Below are 14,876 nucleotides of genomic sequence, written 5' to 3'. Positions count from 1 at the left end.
CTTTTTGCTCCTAGATGTGTGTTTGAAGCAGCCATGGGGAAAATCAGCACCCAAACACCAGGACAGAGCCCAGCAGGGAGCAGAACTGCAGGGCAGTGCCARTCCTGTGCTGCTCCCCCAGGAAAAYAACAACCATTCCAGCTTCGTTCTGTGAAAATGAAAATAAAGAAACAGTCAGCTARTAGAAGCTCATATAGCAGAGTCCAGACATGTTTATAAACTATGCATTCAGCTAGCACTGCTGTATTTCTTCAGATATCCACRTTATCTTGCTCAAGGATGCAGGTTYCTATTCACAGCCCTCAACAATGCCATGAGAAAATATTCTGCAAAAAAGCCTGAAGGTTTAGAAAATAAGAATGCCCCACTAAACCAACTGTTCAGTTCTACAACTGGAAGAAAGGCAATAGTTCAGCAATAAAAATAAATAAYAAATAGAATATACATAAAAATATTTCAGATACCATCAAAGGACTTTGCTGAGTAGGAAGGAGCGGACAGTGGATTTGGGTAGAGAGTGGACACGAATAAAGTGACTTCATACACATTTGGCCAAAAATTCCTCTTTAAATCTTTATATCTGTTTTGAAGACTTGAGCCTCTCAGGCAGCAGTGAGGACCAGCTGTTCCCTAAAAAAATGGGGAATGAGCTGGATATGGAAGTCTGAAGAGCAGGGAACACTCGAGGCAGGATCATCTCCCCCAGCACCTGATCAGGACATGCCTGGGGACAGCAGATGGGGGGTTCAACCCCACATCCAGACCAGCAGGAGACAGGTCTGGGGCAAGCAAAGGTCAGTTCTGGGTCAGAATCCATATCAGATGGTGTAGAAAAGCAGGGGCACAGCAGTGGGGACAGAACAGTGATGGAGCTGAAATCTCAATATAGCAAATCTCTGGTCAGCACTGGCAGGGCACAAGGGCACACACAAATCCTTGACACTGCCTTCAGTAAAAGCACAAAATCATAAACGAGCTTCTCAGGCTGCTGTCRGGACCTGATCTCTTGCAGGAAACTTACTCTGATGAAGAGAGGACTTCAGGCTGAGTAGGAAAGTTTTCTTTCAGCAGAGATGAAGTGACAAATCATGCACTTTAGGGAGAAGCCTCAGAGCAAATTGCATCCATAAGTACATTTCAAACAATATTTTTCCCACACTGMACCAATTATGCTGTTGCCAAACCTTCTGATTCTGAAGGACTGTGAGGTTTCTTTGACAAATGTTATCATCAATGTTGCATTAAAATGCAAAATAGAAGAGGCAACCAAAAGATGCGATTTCAGCTCCTGAATTTCACAATACTAGTTTATTTTGCTGCTGTTCATTTTTATTCAAAGGGGTGGAGAGAAAAGATAATTATTCTTGTCAATTTCTCTAAAATAATCAGCTCTTTTTCATAAGGGAGACACAATACAACGCTGCAAGGTTTTCACTTGAATTCAATAGTTAGGAACACGTGGGGYGAGTGATACCGACTGGATCAATAGATGGTGCAGGAATACTGAGTCACTCTGGCAACCCCAAAACCCAGTGATTTTACTCTCAGCTGAGCCCTTTACCCCAACATTTCCTTTGAAAATAAAGCACCTTAATATTGGACAAAGAGACTCAGAGAAAAAATAAAATAAAATAAACCCCCAAATACAGAAACATGCACTTAGCATTTATATGTGTATTTCAGCAGATCAAGGGTTAAAGTCTGGTATTTTTTTGAAGTCAGAACAATGATATTTAATATATTTCCTCTTAATTTTGACAGTGAAGGATAATTAAGAGCCATTTCCTACATAGTGCAGAAGGGAAATGCTCATCTCCACAGCCTCTGTTACACTCAGCATCACCTTATTCATAAAGAGTGGTCACAAAGGGCTGAGTTCTTCCAAGTCCTCCCCTCCAGATTCACATTTGCAGTTAGAGGTGTGGAGGAAGCAGGTCTTTGCAGGCAGATCCTGCCCAAATACCTCACACAGACATTATTCCCTCCTGTCCCTGATACTCCAGAGCAGTCTTCTCCCTCTATAGTCTGTAATTCAGCTGCCAAAAGTGTCTTTTGCCTCAAATGGCCACTTAACCCAGGGGTTTGGCAGTTTTGCAGCAGGAGACTGACCTTGATCCTCTCTGGTGGTCAGAGCTGTTCACTCCTGCCTGCTCAAACACACAATCCCCAGGGTGGGGATGCTCTCACTGCCCTGCTCTGAGCACATCCCATCCTTGCTCTGAGCATCTCTGCTGTTCCACCAAACCACCCACCCAGAACAGACAGATCCACATCTGAATCACTTCTTGAACTGCTTCAGTCTATAGCAAACTACGTGGGAGTGACAGGAAGYTTACAGGTGGCTCTGGGAGGCTTCAGCATTCTTCACTCAGGCATTAAAAAGAAAAACCCCCTGTGTGTAAGCAGTGTAAATGATCATGTACTTTTACTGCATGTAATCTGGTCTCCTCACAATCCATCACACAAAGCAGTAGCTCTGAATATTTTTAAAAGAAACTTAAAAAAAAATAACATTTTTCCTCTGTGCCTCCCTCTCCTCCTACTGCTGTCAAGCCAAAATAGCTCTATTGCTTCCTTTTTCCTCCACCAGATTGATGTTTTTTAGCTCCTCACCACTTTTTCATCACAACACCCTACCATATCAGCGTGGAGCCTAAAGTAAAAAGCAAGGGAGAGGAAAGGAAAAAAAGACCCTGGCAACATCTGGTCCCTACTATCTTGTCTCCTCTTTCAAAAACATGTTAAAAGTCTCTCATGCTTTCTAGAAACTAACACCCTGCTTATTGGAAAGGAAGAAAAAGAGACCAAAGTGCAGTTTTCTCAATGAACATGCAAGCTGTATGTACTGTGCCCTTCAGTAGTGAAATCACTTGTGCTTGCTGCTCTCCTTCAGAAAAAAAATGCACAGGCATTGTATTTCCAGCATAGCAGTGATGAASAGTTAATTAATAATAATTATAATACTACTTATCTTTTACCCTGCAAGATAATTTCTCGAGCTTAAAAGATCTTTGCAAACACTATCTAATTAAAACATGCTTCCCATTTATCTGTTCCATTCTTTGGGTGGCAGATAAGTGACTCTAATTTTCCACCCTTTGTAGGTGGGGAAACAGACACAGGTGAAGCAACTTGGACAAAGATGCAGGCAGGAAAGTTGTAACTGAGGAATTCAAAAGCACTGAGCAATTCAGGAACAAAAGCCCTTGGCCATTTGGTCTTTAGATTTCTTATCTGCAGCATTTATATGGTAGAAAGCACTGCCAGGGGATGGAATATGGCATTTTCAGCTTAAAATGGCCAAAGAAAGTATAAATATCCCAGGCCACTTCACAGTTCAAATGGAAAGTAAACTCTTTATCGCTTCTAATCTCCTCATGCATTCCCTTGGTCCAAAATACTTCCCACCTGGAGTTTGGTGTCCTCATTTTCCAAATCTTGATCTCCTTACATCTCAAARTGTGGCAATGAAGTGCAAGATGCTTCAGTAACACTCTGGTTCATGCCACAAAAAGCAGAATTTGACAWTTTACTGGGCATGGCTGTTATCTTGGGGTCTGCCACACTGGAAAGTGGAAAATGCACAACACGACTTCCTTGTCAAGGGCCAAATCCGTGATGAGGTATTTTTGTTGCCAAGATTCCAGGCAGAATCCCAGCTGAAGCAGAATATCCCCYCAGCCATTTTGCCATTAAGGTGTTGAGTTTTGCTGCAAAGGCCAGGAGTTCTCAGAGCCAGACTGATCTCACCCTCCCACAGAAATCATCAGAGCTGAGAGGTGACCTGCTAATGCTGTGATGTTTATTTCCTCTAATGTGATTATAAAGATGCTGAAAAGAGAAGACCCAGTTCTGACATTGTTATGATCACTAAACAGCCAGGTTTTTAGTGGTGATGTGAGAACAAAACGCTCCKTGTACCTCATTACTATCTGAACTGACTATTGTCTGAAAAAGCTGGAGGTTAGATAATGTGCTCAGAATGAGCCACCAAACCAAAGGCACAAACACATTGTCACCAATTCAACACTCAGCTGCCATTGTTCCCTAAATAATTTGCCAGAAAGGAATATTATTCAGTGCATAAAAGCTGCCAAGACAGCGAGAGAATTAGATGATCTTAYTGTAACTGCAACTGTTTATCATGGGTGTATCCTGTCACTCCACAGAGAGGCAATAAAATAGARCAGAAGTGTCACTCAGCTCCTTTTTGACAAGAGCTCTGCTAATATTCTCCATAACATAAAAACTCTAGTGAGATGTGTGAGGAAGGTACACAGTGACACAGCTGTGCCACAACATTCATCTTTTTGAGTGAACTGCCCCATCTCCAGGGAAGATGAATGTGGAAGATCAGTCAGTCTGCACCTCACCAAGGAGCTTTTGCTCCCCTGTCCTTCACCTCAGAGGTGTCTCTCAGCAAAGGCCCTGCTGCAAAAGCAGTGAAGGGCATCCTTGGGTTCCTCTGGATGTTTGAAAGTATATCATTATTTTCCCATATTTATTAATATCTTTTTTTTTCACCAGCAGTTATTAATAAACCAAATCACATGATGATCCCTTCAAATTGTGCAGCCCTACCTTAGGATACCTGAGACCAGGGTGAATGGAACTRAAGTGAGCTCTTTCCTCAAAATACTGGCAGGGGGATATTGCTGCAGCAATCTCCTCCTCTCCTGAAACAAAGCCTGAGCAGCCCCAAACACACTATTTTCACATTCCTAYCCCTCTACAACTTCTCATGATTGGGAATCTCTTTGACAATCACTGATATAAAAACATTAGAGAGTTTCAGCAGAGGTGAAAATGTATYTATGTGTGTGCATGCAGATTTTTGTGTACAAAAATATGCAAGAACCAGGAACACACAATAAAYGAGACACAACAAGTAGTTACCCTAGATGATTATGTTGACATATAATTCAATGTACAGCTAGAAAACACAGAATATTCCAAATCAATAAAGCCATTCTCTCATATATTCTGAACAAGAATCTGATTACAGGCTTAATTGCACAATCATGGCTTAATCTTGGAAGTCAGCTGCTGTTTAATCACTGCACAATAGCTGCCTTGTTAATGACAGGGRAAGCCACTGCAGTGGTTTTCAGCRTGAAAAACCAGCAGCTCATCCTCAGAGCAGTCATGGATTGTAAAAAAGGGAAGAGAGTGCACCATGGTGTGTGAGGTTTGAAGTAGGAAAGGTTAAGATCAGGAGCTTGAAGGTTAGCAAAGTGTTTTTGAAATAGAATAAAACAGCTCCTCAAATTGCTGTGGTCAAATGCCAGGGTGAGAGAGGATATTCTGTGCCTTCAGCTCCTCCCCACTCTATCCTGACCACCCCCCAAATAAAATTACTACAGAAACTGGGACAACTTGGAATTTTCTTCTGAGGCTCTGGCACACTGCAAAACCAGCCTGAAACAGGGAATTTGCACAAATGTCAGCACTGAGCTTGTCAGGATTCCTTTACACAGCTGTTGTACATCCAACCCTTCCTTTAGCTCCTCAACTCCTACAAAAATCACTGTGTGCAACAGGAAAACAATGATCCAGCTCTTTTCTTCCCAGACAGGGGAAAAAAGGCACCTACACTACTTTGGCTAAGCTTCCTTCTATTCCTGGCTGAATCACAGAGGTTTGAKTAATCCTTATTCCCTTCTCCTTCCTCCTGGGGATGTGAATTGTGCACATTCCCTGTTTCTCCCCAGTATTTATCCAATAGTGAGCTCTCCCTTGTAGCTGTTTGCTGAAGGTGGAAGGAAATAACAAATTGAGCCAGCRCTAATTTAGGGACATCTGAAATATGTGGTGAGAAGTTCCTGATGTCGAGGGAGTGAACTGGAGTGACAGATTATTCCCCAAAAATGCACTTACTTGTAGTAGCAGATCTCCTGGCCGGCCCGAATCCAGCGTGGCCTKCCCTGGAGAGCTTCCCTGACAGAGTACAGGACCAGCTGCATTCCTGCAGAAAAAAAAACAAAAAACAAAAACACAGATTCAGGTGACACAGCTGGAAAACACAGGATTGGGAAGCAAAAGGCTCAAGAAACATCATTATTTCATCAGTGCTCTCTCTGCTGATAGTTTATGCACAGTGAATGCATTCCCAAAGCCCTGTGTTTTGTTCTCAGACAGCCAAAACTGGGCAAAAAGCCCCTCAGAAAGAAATGAGYTGAATGGAGTTTATTAAAAAATAAATTATTCTTCTGGCCTCTGCAAACCATTTTGTTTACAAACAGAGGAAGGGAAAGAAAATARTATGAATCAAGGCATCAACAGGATCAGTAATTTGGTTAGTCCAATATTTTATGCTTGGCTGCACTATTATTGAACTCTTAATCCTACCACAGCATCAGAGATCTGTGGTGCATCCAGCACCTTGCCTTCAGAAAATAGCAAGCAAAACTGGGAGAAGGTTTTAAACTTACTATTAGCCCTAAATAACATCTGTTTGTCACAAACATCCCAAATGCCAGCTCCTGCCCTTCTTTCTGAGTCCAAAGGACTCACACATGAAACTGTCTGAGAGCAATGGTTGATACAGTCTCCCATCTCATTTTAATAAAAAAAAAAAAAAATCAGTTTCTCCTTTCTACTTCCCCTGTGGAAATGTTCAGTTTTAGAAAACAAACTGAAATCAGGGTTCTGATGAAATCCCATAATTTCCCATGGTAGTAAGTTAGTGAAAAAGGGGGAAGGAGAGAGGTGGAGGCTGCACCTCCTATCTAGCTCTGCTCCTGGCCACAGTTATTTCATTAAATATCCTTTTTGCTGATTTTAAAGTCAAACACTGCCATCTAACCAAGAGCAAAAGGGAAAAAAAAAAAATCAAGCCAGACAAGTAACCGTGAGCTGTAAAAATTGCCACCCAGGGCATTTTGGCACTACATCACAACCAGARGCTTTTCCTTCTCAGAGTGCGGGCATTAGCCCAGGAAAGTGCAGAGGGAGAGTGACAAACCAACAGCATCTCTGCCCCTGCTCTGTGTAAATGTTCTGCACATGCTGGAAGGGGCAGAGARCCTCACACAGCACAGCCAGGAGAGCTGGAGCTTCTCTGCCCAGAAGGAACCCCCARGGGAATGGTTCAATAGCCCAAAAATGAGCTGTGCCTTAGCCTCCCTCCTTACTCCAGATGGTATTTTCACATTTCTCTTCCAAATATATTTTTCATGGCACGCTTGAACATTGAGTCATGTACAACTTCAGGTGCACAAAATGAGATTATAAATGCTGACAACAGCCAGACCAGCAGATAACAAACACCCTTCCACCAATGCTGGTCTGAATCTCTGGCTGTGAAGATTCTGGGGGCTACACCAAGGGTTGTGTTGTGGTTTAAAACAGGATATCAAAATCCTTCATGTTCAGGCTTCTGCCAGGCTCACCACACCAAATTATTTGGTAATTCAGGTAAACAGTATGAGATGACAAAACAAAAAAATCGTTTTCAGTTGGGATCTCTGTGAATACTTGAACTTCAGCCTTTGGGGTTAAAGAGTAAATGCTTTGTAATTGATTGTAATCACCCATCCAGCCAGTTTCACACACACCAGTGACAAGTGATTCCAACTCCTGATTTTGTTACAGGTACATTGATCCTGAGAGAGTTGTCCTGGTGATCTAAAGGCTGTAGCCACAGGGTTTCTGAGGAATGCAAAGCCTAATATTGTGGATTTATTAAACATTCTGAGTCAGGTCTTGAGCTGGTGTAAATTAACAGAGCTCCATGGAAACAAACCAAAAAAAAAACCAAAACCCCAGCCTATTCCAGCTAAGAATTCTACCCACAGCCTCCTTGCAGAAGAAATAATTTCTCTTCTCAAATGGGTATTGAAAGCTGGGATTTGCCCTGCCTGTTTCTGAGCAATGCTGCCTTCCCCCTGAACCATGACAGGAGCTCAAAGACCGCAAGGAACAGAATATTTTATCATCATTAATATCAACAGAAATTTCAGTGGGTCTAAAGATGTCTTACTAGATAAAACCAAAGAATCATGAATATTTGTTTGAGGATTATCACATTTGTTTAAATCTCAGAAGTCCTTTCCAATCCTACRCTGCTCACTCAGTTCCAGCAGATTATCTTTCCCCCCCAGCTCTCCCAACCCTCGTGCAATCCTTCTTCAGTTCTATAAACACAACAGTGACATTTATTCCCCCCACAAATCCTCTCTCCCAGGTCTCAATACTGCTCAGTCCTCCTGAGGACAGACAAAGGTTCTCTGAAAAATCTAAAGWGACTTTTTCAGTGGATTCCAGGGCAGATAAAATTGAATTTACAGACTCGCTTACAGACACAGAGTTTGAAACCTTAATAGCATTAGAAATACATTCTTGCRAAGAGAAGCCCACCCCAATTCCCCAAAGGCTCATACCATAATTRAACTGGCTGTTGAACTTCTCACAGTTGATGATGTTGAAGCGATAGGGAACCGCTGACCTCATGTCACTGACCCCRAAGTAGAACCACTGGTGGTGCTGGCTGCTGTTCACATCGGCGTTCATCACCAGGTCATACTCAAACCTGCAACCAACAGCAACAAAGGCAGTGGCTGTGAACACCTCCTGCCTGCCAGCAGCCAAACTGATTGATATTTTGTGAGCAACACCATTTGAACACTCACATTCTAATAGTCAAAACACTTTGAGCTCTGTTTTCTTACTCCTGTTCCTTTTATGGCATCCCCGTGTTTTGTTAGAAGGCAAAATGAGCTCCAATCAYCTCACTTGCTTCCCTGCTGACCTTTTCCAAACCCAGAGAGATCCACCATTCCCCAGTGTGGTCCCAGCAGAAGGCAGGCTGGAATACCTCAGRTGCAGGGTACTTACTCACGCACTTGGATCGCTTTCCGGAGATTTCCCGACTCAAACTTGGAGAAAAACGTCAGACAGCCTGGAGCACCTGGGCTTGAGCAGCTGCTGTGAGGCAAAGCAAGGACACCCATAGCAGATTTCTTCAAAACCATCWCTTATTRTATGCTAAAATKAGCWTTTTTTTTTTTTTTTTAATAAGCAAGACCCTGAGAAGTAGGAAGAGGTGAGCAAATCCATCATCTTCCTATTATTCAATGCAGCTTTTCTCTCTAGTCTTGTTTAGCAATTCTAAATCACATATTTCCTGTTCCAAATACTCTCTTTTGTGGCTGTCCATGTTTGCTTTCTTTATTCCAGTTACTTTCTCACTGGACTATTTCTATTATTTCATTAACTACAGAGGCAGATTGATATGATTACTATGTATTTACTCTTCCCTCTTCTATACAGTTTTCTTCTCCAACTGCTTAGAAACCCTTAAATTAATGTTCAATAACTTCATAACTTTCTCCTCCCTCAAAATCTCACCTYTTTTTTACCCTAAAGAATGTTCTCCAAGCCACTCACCCTTCCTCTGAATGCAATTTCTTCAATTTTGGGACCCTCTCAACTGTCCTGTGTTACATCTTCTCACAGACCACAGCTGGGCGCTTAAGGCAGCTCACAAGGGCAGATGTTTGGGTTTATTTTATTTTTTTTTTTCAGAAGCACTGTGTGAATGCCAAATTTACAAAAAAAGGGCACATTTACAACCTGTGACACTGACAGTGCAGACACTCAGAGGGAAATGCTGCTRCAGGGGGTGGAAAAGCTGGATTTGTAACCACAATTCCCAGCACTGCTCTTCACATCTCCGTTCCAAATCACTGCATGCAATGCAGACCTATCCAGAGACAGCCTGCAGTCYCTTTGATGTAGGGRTTTTCTTGCTCTTGTCTAAAAGTTTTGATGCTCTCCTGCTCCAGTGATTTCCACAATGAATCCTTTCCCTGGAGTCACCTACAAGGGATCTGCTTCTCCTGGATTTTTCTCTGCTGGGCCTTTCCCCCCTGAGTTTACTCTGCCTTTATCAGAGTTGATCAGGTAAACTGAGCTCACTGACAGCACCCCTGGTGACAGCACTCAGTTGCAGTGACCCACCTGGGATCATCCAAATCAAACACAGTCCTTCCCATCACATCCCCCGGCTGGATGAGGCGGCGAACATCATCAAGGACTTTGTCCCTGGGGAAAAGAAAGCAGCAAATCAGCAAATTGTAATGACTCTCTGAGAGATATTGATAAAGGGCATTCTTCTAGAAAGAGTCTTAAGAAGTCCTGTTTAAACACTGGAAAGGACTTCCATGTGCTAATCCCAGGTGAACTTTTCCCATCATGAGACCTCTTCTGCTCCATCCCCATTTATGAGTTGCCTTTTGGGTTAAATGACTGTTTCCATGAAATTTTTATTCACTACACTGTTGTGTCAAATTTGATTTACCCCTAGTTCTTCCCAGTCAATTCCAACCCCCAAGAGGCCAGTCCTGCCCTGTGAGGAAATATCTGCCATAACTTATAAACTTACTAGTCTGACTCACAGTGAATATTGACTCTCATTCAAGCTGATTTCTGCTCATTATTAAGTAGAGCTTCTCTGATCCCTGAAGATGATCAAATGTGGAATACCAGATTTTCTTCCTGACCTTTGAAGCAATCATGTTATGCCTTGAAGCATGATATGATTAGTCCCATTTTAGCTGTACAGTTACACATGATGCTACAGCCATAAAAGCAGAGCTTTTAGAGCAGCAGTGCAAGAAGATGGCACAGTGATTTTCCCTCTAAATAAGATTTTCCCTCTAAATGAGATTTTTAGCTTACATATCTACAAAAGAAATTTACAGAAAGAGTTCTTCTCTCTAGCAGTCAGAAATCAGTGGTCTCCTCAAATGCCATTTGATTAGTGTTGATCAGCTCTAAAGTTTAGCATAGAATGGAGCATCTTCACTGCCTGCTACTAATCCCCTATATCACTAAAAATAAATATAAAGTCATTGCATATGGAACTGTGTGGAACTAAAAACCTGTCATTCTAAGAGCTTTTTCTCCCAGCACAATTTCAAAACTCAAATTCAAAGCTCATCTGGGAACCTAAATGAAGAGGGATGGGTCCTTTCTGAGAGGACAGATAGGATTTTCCCAGAAAGAACCAGATGGGGCCAATGCTGCAAGCACTAGAGATGGCTGAGTAAAGAGTGAGATTGAAGGTTAAAACATATCCCAAAAGTACAGTCTTCATCTCTAAAATGGACAGGTTCTCATTTGTGTTCTGACAARGCCAGAGATCCACAACCCAGCTTAGATTCCCATCACAAATACAGGCATAATAAATCAATAAATTTGCCAATAATTGAGGCAAATCATTGATTACCAAAAGRCATTCAGAGATGCTAGAGTCAGACCTTCCCCAGCCAGTTTAGAGCCCAGGAGCTCTCAGTTGGTCATTCCACCCAAGCACAATCACCTTTGGAGCCCATGCTTGCGCTCCARCACGGGTTTGCTGTACGGGGGTGGCTGGTGGCCCCAGAAATCCGGGAATGCCAGCTCTCTGTAGCCTGGGATGGACTTCACACATTTGGCCCTGGCAGCGTAGAAATGAGGGCTGTGGAATGGGATCTCCCCTCGGTGTTTCTTCAGAAGGTTTCCAACCGTATCTGAGCTCTCCAGCCTCCCTTCAGGACTGGCATTGATATCCTCACAGCCAGGGTAAAACATTTTTTGGTGCAAAGCAAACACACAGCTCCTGGCTGGATCTTCCTCCTCACAGAAATCTTTATCCTGGGCTCCTTCAGCAGTGCCTCTGTTTTCATCATTCTTATCCCACATGCTCTCCTCCTTCTTCCTCCAGCTCTGCAATGGGACTTTGAAATCCTGTTCCCCTGGATCTGGTCCCATCTCTGTGACACTCTGCTTTCTCCATCTGCAGTTTGGATGTTTCACAGAAGTAGCACTTGGAATGAAAAGAGAGGGAGCAGAGGGAGGATTCTCAGTCCTGTCCTCCAAGCTCTTCTTTTCCTCAGACTCAAATTCAAGCTCCTTTAAATTTAAAAAGCAGAAGAAGTTAAAAGAAACTGCAGACAGATTGTGCCTCCTTCCAGAGGAAACCTTTCAAGGARGAAAAGAGAAAATATTTACACATCTCCCAAAACTGTACTCAACCAATAAAACAGCCAGAGCAAAATCAGTGCATGGACCACCTGCCAGCATTTCTCTATCCACAAARCTGTTTCAACAGAATTCCTCAGGAACCAAAAGGATCCCATTGAAGATGACTCAACTAAAACCAATCATTTGAACAAATAAGGGAAGATATTTTGTAAGGCATTTGGAAAAAAAAATATAAAAGTGTTACAGGAGGGTGAAGATGGCCAATCTGACATGCAAAACTCCACCCAAGCTTCATGCAGGATTTAATCCCATTTGGCTTCTTATGGTCACAATCAATACCACAATATTGTGTGTACAAGAGACACATTAAACCATTGATCTTTTTCAGATTCATATTTGAAACAGGGTTTTCAGCTCTCCTAAATTCCAAAACGTGTAATGAGTGCAATATTCCTTAATTTTTTTTGTCCCAAACATCACTAGAAAAAAATGACTCTGAGTGAAATGAACAGTTAGTGGCAGTGCAATCTTCTCCTCTTCCTTCAAACCACTAGTTGACAGTATTTATTTTTCACATCTCATTCTGATCTTGATATTGCTGTTGAAATTGCCAGCAGGGATACAAATTATGTGACAGATTTCTCATGTGGCAATTGATTCAACAGTGCTTAATCTACACCCAGACAAATGTGTATCAAACATCATTGCCTTTATCACTCACRATTCACACCAATAAACTACTGCAAAAAGTCATAATCTTTGCCTTTCCAGTGCTATGAGACTTACAGATTCACTTTTGAAATAGCCTTGTCTAGTCATTATTTGCCAATAGTCCCTTTCAAGTGTTTCTTAAATTCTGTAATAGTCACAAATAAAGGAATCTACACGATGACCATACCTGGAAATTTTGGGAAAGCTCTGCACACAATGATTCATATTGCCCAAGCTCTTCTTCTGGCCGGTCAAGCACCGGCCTTGACCTCAATTTATTCACATCTGTCTCCAGGTCATAATCCTACAGAGGCAGAATTAGAAAAGCACATGTATTACACACACCCCAGGAGATCTCGACCATCAGTGAGCTGAGGATAAGAGCAGCATCTGAAATTTTCACAGTCAAACGTGCATTGATGTGCAGCCTCACCCATATCAGATGTGAAAACCAAAGCCAAACTGTATCAAGCATTCAACCATTGCATTAAAAAAACCAAAAAAAAACAAAAAAACCCAAAAAAACAAAAAAAAAAACCAAAAAAAGAGCAAGAGGAAAGGATGGAGATGCAGCACTGAGTTCTGGGCGTTACATTCAACATTATTCAAATAATTCAACGTGTCTTTAAATACCTCCCATCAAATGCCATCAAAGAAGTTATTTGCTCCTGACAAACARACTCATTTCCAAAGCTGCTATGAAAAGAAGAAAGTAAAATTGCTTGAATGCACCAGTGCCCAGGGCATTTCAAACCCTGAGCCACACTCAGATCACAAAGCAGAGTCTGAAGTGCTGTTTGGGCCACGATGAAAAGGCAGTGAAGATTTGCAAGGAGCATGAGGTCAGTTGAAAAGGATTTGCCACTGAGGCAGTCTGATGCATAAACAACTKCAAATTTGCTGAAGATTTGGGTGGAAAAGAATAGATGGCTCCTGATGGAAGCATAGAGGCGAGTTTCCCTTGGGTTGATGTTGCTCGTATGAATGGATATGAGTTATGTAGCTGTGAAAATGTTTGTAAATCACGTCAATACCACGAAACATTGTGTAAATCACGTCAATACCACGAAACATTGCGCAAAAGATCTCATACACCAAAAAAAAAAAAAAGAAAAAGAAAAAGGTAAGCTGAAAGTTCATTATCCATTCCCTGCTTACTTTCCCTTTAGCAAGGTTTTTTACAGGAGATATATGACCAGCAAACCAGACAAACAGTATTTAAAACTCATAGTCAGAATAAGCTTTAAGGCAAAAAAAAAAACCAAAAAAAAAACCAAAAAAACCCCAAAACTGCTTACATCTACTTGGTAAATCCTTATGAATAATGAAATAGTTCAGAAGCATAGAGGAGCTGTTACTGAATGAATAACTAATTAAAGAAGGAGATAAATTCACTATGAGCCTTATTCCTAATGAGCATCTTGACAAGCTCTAATATTCAGATAAAAACAGCCAGACAGGGGCAAGTTAGGACACTCAGATAATGTGGAGGGGTTTTTTAACTTCCTTTTTTCATTGGGTGACATCAGTTTAATACTTGAGGAGAAGAAGACAGGGCAAGTAATGAGAACTCCCTTTCACAGAAGTCTCAATCATTTCTAATTAGACTGTATTTGCAACTTCATTTCTTTAATTTGCCTTCCCAAGCCACTTTATGTGGATAAGACTTATTAGCAGCATTCACTGCTTCGCATTTGCATATGAGCTTGTTTGTATTTTCACAACAAAAAAGTTTGCACCCTCATCCTCAGCTGGTAGAAGTTTKTTTTTTTTTTTTTTGCCATTTAGGTCACTGCAGGGACAGTGCTAAAGGAGAATTCAGAGAAGTAYTGAATAATTCATTGTATTATTTGTCTGTGTGCAGCAGCAAATAAAGAAGTAGTATTGGTTCAAACGCCCCAGCTGTGGCTTAAAAGAACAAACCTTTTCCTCAGGGTAGGTGCAYAGCCCAAAAACGCTCTGATATGGGAATAAAGAGAGGGTTAAGCCTTTCCTAGATGATAAATCAATTTTCCCTGAGTGYCATTTTCCTGGCATATGCCTAGTGGATCAAAGATCCACCGTTTATCCCTCASTGGGGATGTGATTCTGGGCAGTCTCTGAGCAGGAACAGAGAAGTCACCAAACCCACACTACCTTGGGTGAGGAGCRTGGCAATGAATGAAATCAATGCAGGGCAATTTTTGGTGAAAACAAAT

At 41.8% G+C, this 14,876-nt stretch overlaps 1 protein-coding gene across 1 annotated transcript in view; it reads right to left on the bottom strand.

Annotated features, from left to right (window-relative positions):
• The window catches only part of AGBL1 (AGBL carboxypeptidase 1), a 291,262-nt gene that overhangs the window by 183,552 nt on the left and 92,834 nt on the right, over positions 1-14,876 (bottom strand). Inside the window, exons 10-15 of the mRNA XM_057365794.1 lie at positions 12,866-12,982; positions 11,324-11,895; positions 9,961-10,044; positions 8,836-8,922; positions 8,382-8,530; positions 5,878-5,965 (exon numbers count right to left, since the gene is read on the bottom strand). Of these exons, the coding sequence (XP_057221777.1) occupies positions 5,878-5,965; positions 8,382-8,530; positions 8,836-8,922; positions 9,961-10,044; positions 11,324-11,895; positions 12,866-12,982 (1,097 nt within the window). The remainder of the gene's footprint in view (positions 1-5,877; positions 5,966-8,381; positions 8,531-8,835; positions 8,923-9,960; positions 10,045-11,323; positions 11,896-12,865; positions 12,983-14,876) is intronic.

Source organism: Malurus melanocephalus, unplaced genomic scaffold (genome assembly GCF_030028575.1).
Source record: "Malurus melanocephalus ecotype Western Australia unplaced genomic scaffold, MMel_1.1 scaffold_58, whole genome shotgun sequence".
Taxonomy (NCBI): Eukaryota; Metazoa; Chordata; class Aves; order Passeriformes; family Maluridae; genus Malurus; species Malurus melanocephalus.
The sequence above is the reverse complement of the archived record's forward strand: the minus strand, read 5'-3'. Positions and strand labels throughout refer to the sequence as shown.